At 26.2% G+C, this 14,982-nt stretch overlaps 2 protein-coding genes across 3 annotated transcripts; both read left to right on the plus strand.

The window, feature by feature from the left end:
• The first annotated feature begins 4,880 nt into the window (after positions 1 to 4,880).
• LOC112595217 (vesicular glutamate transporter 2-like) lies at positions 4,881 to 9,149 on the plus strand. Of its 2 annotated transcripts, none has more exons than XM_025340350.1 (10): positions 4,881 to 5,221; positions 6,265 to 6,489; positions 6,968 to 7,038; positions 7,180 to 7,280; positions 7,550 to 7,667; positions 7,745 to 7,925; positions 8,008 to 8,279; positions 8,371 to 8,617; positions 8,701 to 8,828; positions 8,896 to 9,149. In XM_025340350.1, exons 2-10 carry the CDS (start codon positions 6,345 to 6,347, stop codon positions 9,055 to 9,057), a joined length of 1,425 nt encoding a protein of 474 aa, XP_025196135.1. In that variant the 5' UTR covers positions 4,881 to 5,221; positions 6,265 to 6,344; the 3' UTR covers positions 9,058 to 9,149. The 2 variants fall into 2 exon arrangements, with proteins under 2 accessions (XP_025196135.1, XP_025196134.1); XM_025340349.1 differs by lacking the exon at positions 4,881 to 5,221 and adding an exon at positions 5,926 to 5,967.
• A 2,572-nt stretch (positions 9,150 to 11,721) lies between these two features.
• On the plus strand, positions 11,722 to 13,960 carry LOC112595232 (eukaryotic translation initiation factor 1A, X-chromosomal-like). The gene is made up of 6 exons (XM_025340368.1): positions 11,722 to 11,913; positions 12,032 to 12,115; positions 12,898 to 13,001; positions 13,537 to 13,669; positions 13,739 to 13,845; positions 13,921 to 13,960. The coding sequence occupies exons 1-6, from the start codon at positions 11,898 to 11,900 to the stop codon at positions 13,924 to 13,926; spliced, it is 450 nt and encodes a 149-aa protein (XP_025196153.1). The 5' UTR covers positions 11,722 to 11,897; the 3' UTR covers positions 13,927 to 13,960.
• Positions 13,961 to 14,982: the final 1,022 nt, after the last annotated feature.

Here is a 14,982-nt window from a genome sequence, read left to right on the forward strand (position 1 = left end):
TAAACGAGGATATCGACAGCACAGCAGATAACTGTGGCGAATGACAGTGGTGACCGAAACTTGCGAAGGGGACGAAGATATGATGCTGCGGAATAGTTGCGAGACTAAAATGAGAGCCGCACAGTTCCTTGGACTTCTTATCCTAGCGTCCCATCGTTCGTATCTACATACGGTGACCGCCAGAGTCGCAAGCTAGGTTAACCTAACCCTGAAACATTGAGTTTCCGCGGATCTGGCGGCGCTGACGTCCGCGTTCCTAGCTTTAACTATCTCATTCACTCCGTGCCAAAGTCTCCTCCGCCGTCGCAACGAGTCACCATCGCCGTGTCATTGGTACTGCAGTCAAGACGGAATCCGTTTCTTGCGTCGGTACTGCTAACCGCTGTGTCATCGTCGTCTGTTGCTTTGCGCGACCAAAGTAGTCAGGCGCCCGCCAAACCGCGAGTGGTCGGAAAACGTACGTGGGTAACTTACCACTAGACACCTCCGTGCTTTTTCTCGTATCAACCTCAGATTATTACCTCACCATCGTCTTTTCCAATGTCTTCGGCCAAAGGGAGTGATAGTTTGGACTGCAGACGCTAATTCTCGTTGCAGTACGGTCACATCCGGTTTTAGCCAACCGATCAGGTTAGCAAACAAATTTCTCACTTCCGGCACCTTGCAGGCCGGCACAACGTCCTATACCATCACTGTTTCCACCGCATCGCTTTTCGGCCCCTCATAAAAATGATGGAAGTCGTTCATTGTTCAAGAGATAGTAACTCCACCGACTGCGCTAGCATTTCTGACAACAGTGTGTCTCTATCGGGCAACGGATGTTACATACTGTAACATGTATAATATTATTTAAAAAAATAAAATTTAAATCACATAAGTAGGTATGTGACATGTTAACATAAAAATGATGTTAATATATAAATATTCGTTCTTATACACGTTCTGAAGTACGTTATGGTGTCTAATTTGTCGATTGTTTGCTAACTGAATTGAATACTGATATTTAGGGACGGAATTTAAATGCACAAAAAATCCTCAAAATATGCTTCTAAAAACCCTCTAATATGCTATAAAATATGCATATATTATTAAATATGCACTAAAAATTGAATCAAAAACATTTTATTAAAAATTATATAAAAAATAAATTTTTATTAACTAAATCTTAAAAATTTATAAAAAGGTTTTAAAAATATAAAAAAATATTTCACCATTTTCGTCATTTAACATTCTTTATCTTCAATCTATAAAATATTAGTCCAAATGAATGAAAAATTAAAACAAAAAATGATCTATATTAATATACTATATAAATTTTGCATGTGAATATGTCATCTTATCTTTGACAATAACGACCGGTCGTAATTTTATCGATATTATGTAGCTGTGAATGTAAAGATAAAACGAAAAACAAATATATGTGCTTTAAATAATAATATGCACTATAAAACTAGTAACATGCATTAAATATGCATTTTATAGATAAAACCGTTAAAATATGCAAAATATTCAAAATACAATTAGTGCTATTTTAATAAAAATGATCTTAATCAGAGGCAATTCTCATCAAATTTCAAAAACTTTATTCCAATATATATACGGGGCAGTATATTTGTTTTGCAACTTCTGATTATTGCTTTTGTAAGTAATTTCCATGAATCACATCATAATGATACAAACAGTAGTGATTTTATTTTACATATTTTAGCGTATATTGAACAAAATGCATATTATTGCATATTTTGAATAAAATTAATATTGTTGCATATTTCGACTATAAAAACGCGAAAATGCATATTTTGAGGTATATTTCATTACTAGACGTTTTTATCATGCGACAGTATGTATTAACGCTATTCAAAAATACCTATTTAAGGTACACCTATATTAAGGTCTAACAAAAGACCGATTAGTTTTGAATATTTAAAACACCGTGTAATTATTTTGTGTAATACATTTGAATAGCGTGAATAGTTAAGAATATTATTTAATTAATTTTAAATCGTATGACTTTTTTAAAGCGTATATTTTATATTTTTTGTTGTATATGATATTAATTGTATATTTTACAATTTTTTTTTTTTTTGCATATAAATTCTAGCCCTCATTATTACTAATTACTAATAAGTTATTAGTAATAACAATCCAAGTAGAGTTGTAATAATATTATGCGTGCAAGCATCAATATTGCATACTCGAAGTGCCTTATTACATTTTCGATATTATATTATATTTATTTGTCATTTTATAATATCATTATATATTAGATAATAATAACATTAGGTAACAAACTCCTATTTTATATAATCACATGCACTTTCATAGACTATATTAATAATATTTGTATAGAAATCATACTTTATTAAAATATTTAATTAATTAAATTATTTTCTTATTTTATACGTCATTTACAGCTATTGTCTAAAACAGAAAATTATTGAATATGATTAGCAGTAAATCCCATGACATAACAATTAAAAATTTTCAATTGATAATTAATTAGAACGATTACGGGATGTCTAATAAATATTTGACTATAACTGCTTGCCATAATACATTATAATATAATATATTAAAATATTTTATCTAACATGCAATTATAATAGATATGATTTAAATAATTTAGTTATACAACATAGCATATAAATAACATATTTAATATTCCACAAAACTTCGCTATGAAGGATTTTTATAATTTACTAGGTTTTTTAACAGAAAATCCTTTATAAAATTTGATTTCAAAAAAATATATAGGATGTAGTACATAATGCCAATGATATGATAACGCGCGTGATATGAATAGATATTATAATGCAAGGTCAGTAGATTATAAAGGTTGCCTCATTTCTGAATTTTTTAAAAACAAAAATAGGAATAAAACGGTCGTAAAATCATTGTAGAAACTAGGTTTCATAAAATAACTCGATACTTTCTGTGCAAGCAACTCCGTTATATATTATTTTAATAAATATCATACATTTATGTATAATGGAATTTCTCACCCACACGTCATCTCTAAAATGAATAATAAGTGTGTAAGTGCCAAATATTTTATGATGATTGTGATGAAAACCATTTCGTCCGATAATGTTGATTTAAAAAATAGAAAGGAATTTCAACGTTTTTCAGATAGACGATTACGCTTATTGTTTATTTTAGACTGAATTCGCGAGCGCGATATTTCAAAATTAACAACTGTATTTTATTTAATCGTACAATACAATTAATTCGCAACTGAATAATATTTGTGCATGGCTATACGTCGAAACCAACCGCAGCCGAAAACCTAAACACGAGTGTGAGAGTCGTTATGTTAGCAATTATGGACGAGCGACCGCGGCGTACAGAAAATGCAGATGAGACGACTGCCGACCGATCGGCTACGACCTGTGTGTAGCTAGTAACAGCGAACTGACCGCGGCTAATAACGACAAGGACATAAAATAAGTTCATTTGGTAACCTAACCAGTAACCGAGACTGGACTGCTTGATGAACTGTTGTACGGATTTACTGCAATAACCATTGACGTTAAAACGATGCGAAAAAGTCGTTGTGTTGAAATATATGTCTTGTATTTATTGGTTAGTCGTTCCTGAACAAATCCTGAATGGAAGAATGTGAAACACGAAAACACAGTGTTAAAAGAATAATCTTAACTATTATCATACTACATATAAGGTTTAACAGCTTAATTTTAAAGATTTCATTTTTTAATCCAAATTGATTTTGGAAAAATAAATTTGGAAACTTGTTTCTAGCAATCATCATTGCATTATAATTTTCAATCATATGCTAAAGGATTGCATGTTATACATTTGACGCTTAAAATTTAGAAAACCAATTGCGAAATCTGGCTTGCTTTTGATTTGAAAAAGCAACTATTTTGTTTGTAAGCGCTAAATTAAAAAAGAAGTTGACATGAAACGCGGGTTTTTCATATAAAAATATATTCGTATACTGTTTATTTTCTACTATAATATAATATATATGTGCGTGTGTGTGTGTGTGTATGCGTGTACAAACATTTTTTATTTTTATTTCCATTATAATATCATATTGATAGTATTCTTAGATTATTATTATGTCATTACAATAATAACAATTAACAGTAATATAATTTTAATAATTCGTTTTTAATATCATAACAATAATTCATTGAGAGTATTTTGTTACCTATTATTATTATTATTTTGTAATGTATTATTTTTTATTATACTTTAATGATAATTTAAACATAGGTACAGGAGTAATTTTGATAAGAAATATTTAAAAAATGCAAATTAATTATAGTAAAAATATGGATTATTAAACCTACTAATATAATATTATTTAAACAATTCATTTTTATAAAATAATATAATCAGAATATAATATTAATAATAACATATATAATAATAAGTTTGTAGTGAAAATTTGACATTTATAAAACATTATCAATGCAAAAAATGCTATCTGGATACTATTATTTGTCAAATAGTTATCCCGTCAAAGTACAGTCCACATCACATGTCAAAAATAATTATTTAAATATATATCAGTAGTAACAGATACCACTAACTACTGCTGTAAGTTCGTTAATCTACACTAGGGACCATATGTGTTACGAATTCGTAAATTACTGTTAGAGTAACATTAATTTACATAAAATACTTAATAATAATCTTAATTTAATAATATAATATATAATAAACCATAATAAATTAGATAGGTAAATATCATCACAGTAGTACTAGTTTTGCACGGTATGCGCATCTCCTTCACCCCTGGCCTATGTCGTAGTTCTTCACTTCTGATTGGTTTATTTTGTTTCCCATGTTATTATCATTACATATTATCAAATTTCAATTTTTTGTCAATTTTTCTTTTTAGTAAAAAACACTAACTGAAGCAAAGAATAGTCATATATTTTATTCAGTGACAGAAGTAACTAAGTAGGTACACAGAATAAATTAAGTAACAGTTTACGAATTACGATGATAAAAACATTTTGTATTTACGCAACAATAATAATGTCAGCCAATAAAATATGGAGAACTACGACATAGACGAAATGAAGAAATATTTGAGCGGGGACTGCGTATCAAAAAACCGTGATGATACCTTTCTAATTTGTCATTCAATAAACATAGCTATAATATCTAATAATATTACCTATTTTCATTCTTGTACAAAAAATTCTGCAGCCAAATCGAGTAACGACGTAAACATTTTAAATAATTGGTAAGTATCAAAATACTAATTTTAGAATTAGATACTAGATATGATTCAAACATTACCTATCTATGTTACCCACAGCATCAAAATTATATTTATAAAATTTAACTGAAAATTTTTTTATATTTTTGTACTGATTTTGTTATGTTATTTCTATTGTATAATATTAACAATAAAGGCCACACTTTACCATAATACAGACATATTATGTTAATTAATATTTTAGTTAACGATACGAAACAAGACATATTTTCAGCCGGTTTCGTAAGAGTGAAAGTTCTAAACGTATATAATGTGTTACGAATTCAAAATAATTTCTGTTTCAATGTTTAAATTAATTACAAAATATACTTTAAAATTTAGATTATTTTTATTTTATATTGATTCATATGGCGGACAAATAAAAAAATAATAAATTGACGAATTCAAGGAAAGTATGACATTTAAAAGATAATTATTGTCATATAATACATTATAATAAAATTTTATCATAGAATTGTTTATCTGAACACATATATAGTTTATTCGCTCTTTATAATTTTAGTATATAATATTAATAATTATGCTTAGATATTCATTGCTTGTACTGCACTCTGGCCGTAAAATACACATACCGGATTAATAATAAATTTTAAACATATAACTGTAAAAATTTGAAATTTTTAGTGTATAATCTATTTACAACTTTTTTTCAGTATTTTTATTCCGATCATATAAATTAGAAAAAAACTTCAAAAACGAACATCAAATAGGTAATTTAAATTTAAAAAAATACCATGGTTAAATTAACAACAACTTATGTTTACTGTTAAAATACTAAAAACGTTATTTAAAAAAGGAAAATAATGTTTTTATCTATCCCCTATTAAATTAAATTTAAATGTTTGTACATTTAATTTTCAACAATATTTTTATACTATACAAATTAACAAACAAATTATTAATGAAAAAAAAATTAGTAAATAATAGCTGTTTCATAGTTAAAGAATATATTTTAAAATATTCAAATATTATTATATTTTTGGTGCTTAAAAATATATTCTCTATAGAGTATCTTAACACATTTGAACATCAAAAAAACCGCACAGCTGAATCCGCCAACCAACCGATTAATTGCAAGGAGTGAAGGATGAATCTCAGAGAAAACGAGACCAATAGATGGAATTCTTCTTCTCACTTTCAACAACCGTCGTACAGACTCATCGACAGATTTATCTGTTTGAAAACTACTTATTGGAACAGAGAATATGCAATAATTTTACTTGGATTTATAGGTAAATTGTAGTATTTTTTCAATTAGAATTTTATAGTTTCTTGTTTATCATCTATCAATACTCCGGTGATGTTCACTCGTCTTCAATCGTCTATACTAGCATTCAAACATTAATATTTCAATTAAGGTGGCAATGTGTCTATATTCTATATGAAAAAAGCAAATTAGCAAAATTTCACAAATTATGTAGGTACTCTATGTTTTATAACCAAATCTTTAAGTTTATTTATATATTTAAATATTCTAATAATAATACTTTGTAATAATTAATTTATTAGAAGGTAAAGGGTACTTATAATTATCTTGTATTTATTATAGCTGAATTCTTGTTGATTAGTAATTGAAATTTATTAGATAGGTATCTCTGGTACTCTATTTTTAGTTAAACCTGTTAGACGGAAATATATAATTTAAAATATATATATATATAATATATTAAATAATATGTTTGTATAGTAAACTAATATTTTTTTTTATAGGTTTATCAATTTTGTCGTTTCAATGTTATTTACATTTTATGTATTTTGAGTTTTTGTCCGATCAAAATAAAGTAAGTGCCTGCCCATGCAAAATAACTGTTTTCAATTTTTTTATTTACCACAAATATACCGCTGAATATATCAAAAAGATTTGATAATACATTAATACCTATTTTTCAATTATCTATTTAAATAATAATGTATGATTACAGATTGACAATTCCCATTTTATTTACTTATATTTCTACGAGTATGGATATATTATCAGTTTGATACCTGTCGGTATCTTGGCCACCGTTTATCCAGCTCACAAGTAATTAATTAATATATTTAATAGACATAATATAAGGCCAGGATTTATAATATAAATATATATAATGTAAATTTAAATTTGATGAAATTTAAAATAAAAATGTATACTTGTTTTAACTTTAAATAGTTTCTGTAGCGACTTGCGTATTACGCGAATTTATTATTTGGGAAAACTTTATTCTAACATGCATATAAATCCTAGCCAAACCCTACGCCTCACCTAAAAGTGTATTACCATAATGCAGTATAGTTTTAAAATGGTGTTTTTAGTATTTTAGGGCTTTCCATCATCATATCGTCAATTGGTCATTTAATTGTAGTCATGAGTTTATGTTACATAAACACTTACACGCATTTTTTCTTACAATTTTGTTTGGGAATGGCCGAGGTAAAAATAAGATAATTAATTGTGAAGTTCGACTACATAACAAACATTTATAATTATGGTGTGTATTTATGCCCTAGGCCGCGGCGAGTTCAGCGTTTGATAGGGTTTGGACATATTGGATTCCGCTGAATATGCAGACAATACGTCACGCTCCAATAGTAATGTATGAGTTGATATATGGAAGCGAAAATTTCAAAGAGAGTATTATTAATAATCTCCACCATATATATTCGTCTTATACGTTAACTCTATCTATTGGTATACTTACATTTAAGTCGCGATACTCAACACACTTGAACACCAGAATAATAATCTAACACGATACAATGTATTTTATTAGGAGTAATCGGGTTGGCGTGGTACGTTTTGTGGTTGTACGTGATCAATGGTAATCAATTTCGAAACTTGAACCGTGATATTATATTGTTTGGAGGTTCAAACAACCCGCAATATTCTTTTGAAAAACCTGGTGTTTCATTAATCCATTCAATCGTATCGGACATACCATGGAAATCGTTGTTTACTTCTAAGCATGTCCTTGTGATTGCTTTATTATACGCGTGTAATGGTCAAGTTTTTACTAAAAAAATAAATGGTGAATTCTACGTAAAAGTAAGTAGTCTTTTATTAAACACCAAAACATTTAAATTTCTCTATAAACGAAATTAATATTTAACGTTTAACACATTATTTGACTACATAGGAATTATCAGAATGGCATTTGAGAACATACACTACCATTGTATTGTTTCTCATCATCGTCTTAGTCGAATTAGTTCCAGAAATTACCGTTTCCATTTCGACCACCAACATCAGAAAGTTTTGTAGTTGTTTATATTTTATTTCAATAAGCATATATTATTTTCTGGAAGCCAATATCGGTAACACTTTAGAAACCTATACAACTTACCATTTTGTACTTATAGAAATGGAATACATCAATATTTTCGGTAAGTATAAAATTATGTGAAATATATAATATTTAAAACTACTTTTGTAATGTTAGAAATCTAAATTATGTCAATTTTTACAGGATTTTACATAAACCATTTAGATATTGCACCAAACTATGCTAGTTTACTTTTTAGTATTCTGACCACCGTACATGTTATTTTCAATTCATTGTTGGACACACTCCTAAGTATGACATTTAATTTTAAGGTAATAAAATAAAAATATTTAAATATTATCAAACGAAATTAACTGTTGCAATTACGTTTTCACAAAGATACTTAACGATACCACAGCTGATATGCTTATGGCGATAGTATGTTTAGCGATGGCAATTTTATATGCTATTTTCGCTTCGGCGGAAATACAACCATGGGCAACAGATAAACCAGTAGAACAACAAAATATAATTGAAAACGACAATCTACCGTCTGTATAATATACTAATAAAATTCGTTTATTTCTGTTCACAATACTGAATACATGTTACTCGTAAATATGTCATATAGATAATAAAATTATTAATTATTAGTATTGTTATTTTTGTTTATTATCATCTATACGCAGAACGAACAATATATAATCAATAACCAAGGCCGTAATTGGAGGATAAGGATCGACCAACCCCAATAGCCAAGTTTTTAAAGTAAATAAATTTAATTTATGAAACTCAATTAACTTTAATAATTTTTCGTGTACGCAATAATAATAAGAATATGATTACTATTTACTACATTTTTAAAAACAACATTTTATATTCTTAAACAAATTTTATTAAACTATTATAATATAACCATGTAAATATAAATTCTATTAGAATTGTACGTACTTATATCATGTATTTTATGTATTATAGCCTATAGGAGTGTTTTTCTATGGATATAATTCATGTCATAAACTTTTGTTAGCGATGACTTAAGAGTTAAGATATCAAATATAGTTCCACCCATATTGTCGTCTGTTTATTCTCGAAATATGACAAGGAACTTTCAGTATATTAGTAATTTTATTTTTTTAATTTTTTTTATCGTACATTCGTACACTGTGTAATTAATTTAATAGACTCCTAATTGAAAAAAATCAATAATTTTTAGTCACAATACTTTTTATAAGCATTTAAAGTTAAATTTTGGCTACTAGTTAAAGTCTCAAAATTTACTAAATATATTTTATAATTAAAAATGTATAATAGATTTTCTGTACATATACCTACCTACCTAAAATTTGAAAATGTAATATATAGTTTTTTATTCATGTTGAGGCTTTTTTAAACAAAAATTTTTTTCGGAACGATAAATTAATTTCTAAAATGATATTTTATTACAATAGATCCTCAAACAATTTTTGCTATTCGCTGTTATTCAAAAAAAAAAAAAAAAAAAAAATAATTGAAAATTTGATACTTTCGCCAAATGTTTAAATTATCATTTTTTAAACATAATGTTATTTCAAAAATATTTTATTTTATTATAATTATTTTCTAAATCAAAATTCTTAAAAGCTTAATAGTTTAATACAATATCCCACATAAGTTTTTTTTATATCTGTATAAAATTTTTATAAATAAATAGGCACAATTTTTTTACATATATATTTTAAGTTCAAATAATGTTTACATAATTCATCAAAATAATACAAATTAACAAACTATGAATATTTTGTAATAAAAAAATGTATAAAATCTATAATATTTATAAATAAAATATGCAAGTTTAATATAATGTTATTCATAAGTAATTCCATTATCTATAATACGGCTTACTTCTCAACTTTAATATACATAACCAAACGGAAAACAGGTAAGAACTTCATAATCCTGGCCTTTAAAAAAATCTCTATACATCGTCGTTATAAATCATTTTTATAGTCCTATTATTAATTGTTCAAACCATTGTTTATTCCAAATAACATTTATTTCAACAAACATTTATTCAAAACTTTGATAATATATTATAGTGTACCTATGTAATAAAATGTTCAAAATGGTTATTTGCTACAAATGTAAATTGGAGTAGGTATCTAAACCAACATTGGAATAGGTAAAGTTTAGAACAATGAATCTTAGAACAAATTTATAATATACTTGAAATTTGGAAGTATTAGTTACACAGTGATATATTATCTACTCGTAAATAAAATTGTGGAACAATAAATTGATCATTGGAATAAATAAGTGTCGGAACAAAATATATTTCTCAAAACAAAATATATACTGTAACGAACGAATTGTCCGTGGTTCAAATAATCAAATGTGAATTTTATGATTTGCTCAAGTCGATTTAAGTCAAACAGGTTGTTTATTTTAGTATAACACAGGTTAGTAAATAAAAAATACAATTATTGTATGACTTGTGAAGCGTGCAGGTGCCGTAGACTCTATGGACTATGGTACATCTACAAATTCTGTATTGCGGACTTCTTCATATTATAAAATATTACCCTAATATACAGTGGCGTGCCCAATGGAGGAGGATAGGGGTTAAACTTTTTCGATTTCAATGACCATATATTTAAAACAATTATATTATTTAAAAATATAACGCGACCCACTAAAAATATGATCGTAACCCATAGTTTGGAAACTTCTAGTTTAGGACTTATAATAGTGTTAATCACTGACCTTATGTATGGTATTTCCGTCCCTTTTCTCCTAAACCAGAGACCTCATAATTTAACTACACTGCCACAACCTCACAGTTGCGTCTTTTAAATCATGTCACCGCTGTCAAATCATAGTTCATATTAGAAGTCATTCTAGTTAAGACTACTAATTGTATACCTATATATTATATACAGTATACACATACTTTGATGTGTAGAACTTAGAACCCAATTAGTACTTTAATAAATCACTCATTATATTGATCAATAGTGATAATATATTTGAAAAGATATCTCGGTGTTAATTTTTCAAGTACTAACGCTTATTGTGAAATAAAAATGTTACATGAATTATGAAAGTAGGTATTGAGCATATTACAATATATTTATTCAATTCGAACAAATTGCTTTTGGAACAACTGAATTGTGGAACAAAAGGTAAGTGATCCATAACCAGTAAATACCGTCAGTAATCACTGAATCATGTTTTTTAGATCAAAGTGGACTGATGATTTTGATAACGCCTTACGCGTAAACGCGTTCCTTTAGATATTTCTATTTTCTAATAGATATTTGAGAAAAACGTTGTGAATCTTTTAGTTAAGAAATCGTTTATCATCAGCCGATTCATTAACCAGTAAGCTTTTAATCTCAAGTCACGTCAGTCATCAATACATAATGCCTAAGAATAAAGGTAAGGAATTCGTTCATGCTTTTAGTGTTCAGTTACTTAATCCAGTGTTTTTGGTATTTATAATTATTTACACACCATATTTCATCTTACTTTTTAATATTATCTTTTATGCCCGTAGGAAAGGGAGGTAAAAATCGTAGGCGTGGTAAGAACGAAAATGAAACTGAAAAGCGAGAATTGGTGTTCAAAGAAGATGGCCAAGGTATTAATATTTTATTAAGTATTCAGTATATGCAGCATGTAATGATTTTGGAATGATTTAGCATTATAAGTAATTTAGAATAAATAGTGTGTAATAAAAGATTAGGATATAGTGTTAAAGCATTGTTTTTGTATGTATTTAAAGAATTATAAAAATATAAAAACAAATTGATAGATATTATTATAACCTTGGAATTGTGTATATATACACACATAGAACAATAAGATGAATAACTCTGATTTATAAAACGTATTAAATATTAATTAGAAATAAAATATATATTTATTAATCCAAGTTTAAATAGTGATTTTTCATTTGAGACATTTGTAACTATAACATTTTATGGGTCTCGTGTCTGAGCAGAAATATGTATGTGAATCTCATATAATATAATATTGTAAATTGCATAACAGAATAAAATCCTACATTTCCATTGCTACTTACCGAATTTAAACCATTTTTTACTGTTGAATGTTGTGTAATTTAGGTTTTCTTTCTAAAGAAAATAAATTTTAAATTACATTTCACAATTTTGGATTCACACTTTTGCAACGAAATGTATAGTAATTATTTATAATTATTTTAAGTATAAAATACATCTTAAATACTGTTTATATGTTTAATTAATTTCCTATAAACTCAAATTAGGGTATTGTACATTTATATTTAATTTTATAACTACACTTACTTATTAAATAAAAATCAAAGATAATTGTTCTATTACTTTTAATTTATTTATTTTTCAATTAAAAACATTATTATATTTACATTTTTTTGTACAGAATACGCTCAAGTTACCAAAATGTTGGGAAATGGTCGTTTAGAAGCTATGTGCTTTGATGGTGTTAAACGACTCTGTCACATACGAGGAAAACTTAGGAAAAAGGTACTCAATTTTTATTAATATTGTAAATGTTTGCATTATTTATAACTAAACCTCTTACATTTTGTTCAAAGTTAACTTACACTATTCTAATTAAATAATGAATTTATAAGTTATAACCCCTTATTTAATTTTGAATATAATGTTAAAATTGAAATTTGACAATATTCAAATTCTTAAGTGAATATGAGTGTATAAGATTATTGATTTTATTAAGATTAAGTGCTCATAACTCCCAAAAAATTTTAATTAAAAAAAACCCTAACATTTAAATACAGGTACTGTTTTTACCTTTAACATTTATAATAGATTAATTCTCATTTGTATTAAAACTAACAACCTACAAATGATTTACTGAATGAAACATTTTATATTTAGTTATCTTTAGGATGTAGACAAGATAATAAAAAATATACTTAATTTATATATTTATTTTGAAGTAAAGCTTTTCACTAATATTGTTTTATTTTGTTTAAATAAATATTAATTATAGTCTAATAAAAAATGGTTTATTTGTATAATAGATTTTTAATTTTAGGTGTGGATTAATCAAGCTGATATAGTATTAATAGGTTTACGTGAATATCAAGACACAAAAGCTGATGTCATTTTGAAGTATACACCAGATGAAGCTCGTAACTTAAAAACTTATGGAGAATTTCCAGAAACTGGTAATAACAATTTCATTAATTTATAAAGATATTTAAAATATAATTGACATATAAATTTATTATCCTTAGTTCGCATCAATGATACAGTCACATTTGTTGATGATGGATTGGATGAAGATATTGAGTTCGGAGATGATATTAGCGATGATGAAGAAGCAGACAATGCTGTTGATAATGTAAGATCAATAAAATCATAATAACATAATTATTCTGTTAAAAAAATAACTTTTTTTTTTTTTTTAAATTTTCAGATTTAAATTTATTTTAAATATGTTAGCAGTGCAGTGATGTCATTTGTTTAAAAATCAAATTATAATCAACAACAAATTTAAATAAATACATACTTACATGATGATTATTTTGTGTGTGTCTATATTATTCTGTGCATTTCTTTAAAATTTGATACAAATAGAATTTTATTTAATTGTAATAATTTTTTTAGAAACCAATTTTAATTTATCAGATACAGGTTCCTTTTTATTATAATTATTAATTTGCTATTTTTTATGTATATATATATATATATTTATACATATACATATAAAAGTATAATAAATAAGATAATTAATATTTTCTTTTATTTAGTTTTAAATTTTATAATTAGAATCAACAAATTATTCAAGATAAAAAATTATAAAAATTTCAGTACGCATTGTGTGTAATGTGTATTAATATAAAATATTAAAATAATTAAAAAATACAATTAGTTCTACCTTCTTTACAATCTATACTCATTGTCAAATATATCATTAATCTAATTATTTTTTTAATGGATCAGCTTTTTTCTCTGTAAACTTGTATAGTCACACAAAAATTTCATAAGAAATTTATATTAATAAATACAATGAACAAAAATATGATCAGTTGTATTCTAATATCATTTGCTACTTCATTTAAATGAAAAATTTGTGCAAATTAGATTCATTCTGAAAATTGCAAAACATTTTCACTTATCACTAAAAGATAAAATTACAATTTAACTATATTTTTTGTATATAATGTATGTATAATAGCCAATAGGCAATTGTATTGATTATGCTAAGTATACAGTAAACAAATCCAAATACATAGTACATTAGTATATTCAAAATCAATGTCAATAGTTATGGATAGCTGAATCGAATACAGTACTAAGCCCACAACCATTTTTTTTATTGCTTGTTTTTTAAATTATTTGATTAAATAATTTACTGTCCTGTACTACTGTTAACAAGTCAGTGGCGATTTTTAATTTATCATAACTTACATCATGTGTAATTTAAAATATTCAAGACAGATAGGTATTTACTATTTAATTTATGGTTTAAAAATTA

Source organism: Melanaphis sacchari, unplaced genomic scaffold (assembly GCF_002803265.2).
Source record: "Melanaphis sacchari strain LSU unplaced genomic scaffold, SCAv2.0 Contig261_pilon_pilon, whole genome shotgun sequence".
Taxonomy (NCBI): Eukaryota; Metazoa; Arthropoda; class Insecta; order Hemiptera; family Aphididae; genus Melanaphis; species Melanaphis sacchari.

Coding starts and splice junctions, on each gene's coding strand:
- LOC112595217 (XM_025340350.1), top strand. CDS start 6,345: ATGAATCTCAGAGAAAACGAGACCAATAGATGGAATTCTTCTTCTCAC. Junction 7,039..7,179: donor TTTTGTCCGATCAAAATAAA/GTAAGTGCCTGC, acceptor GTATGATTACAG/ATTGACAATTCCCATTTTAT. Junction 8,280..8,370: donor ATGGTGAATTCTACGTAAAA/GTAAGTAGTCTT, acceptor TTGACTACATAG/GAATTATCAGAATGGCATTT.
- LOC112595232 (XM_025340368.1), top strand. Junction 12,116..12,897: donor GTTCAAAGAAGATGGCCAAG/GTATTAATATTT, acceptor TTTTTTGTACAG/AATACGCTCAAGTTACCAAA. Junction 13,002..13,536: donor GAGGAAAACTTAGGAAAAAG/GTACTCAATTTT, acceptor TTTTAATTTTAG/GTGTGGATTAATCAAGCTGA.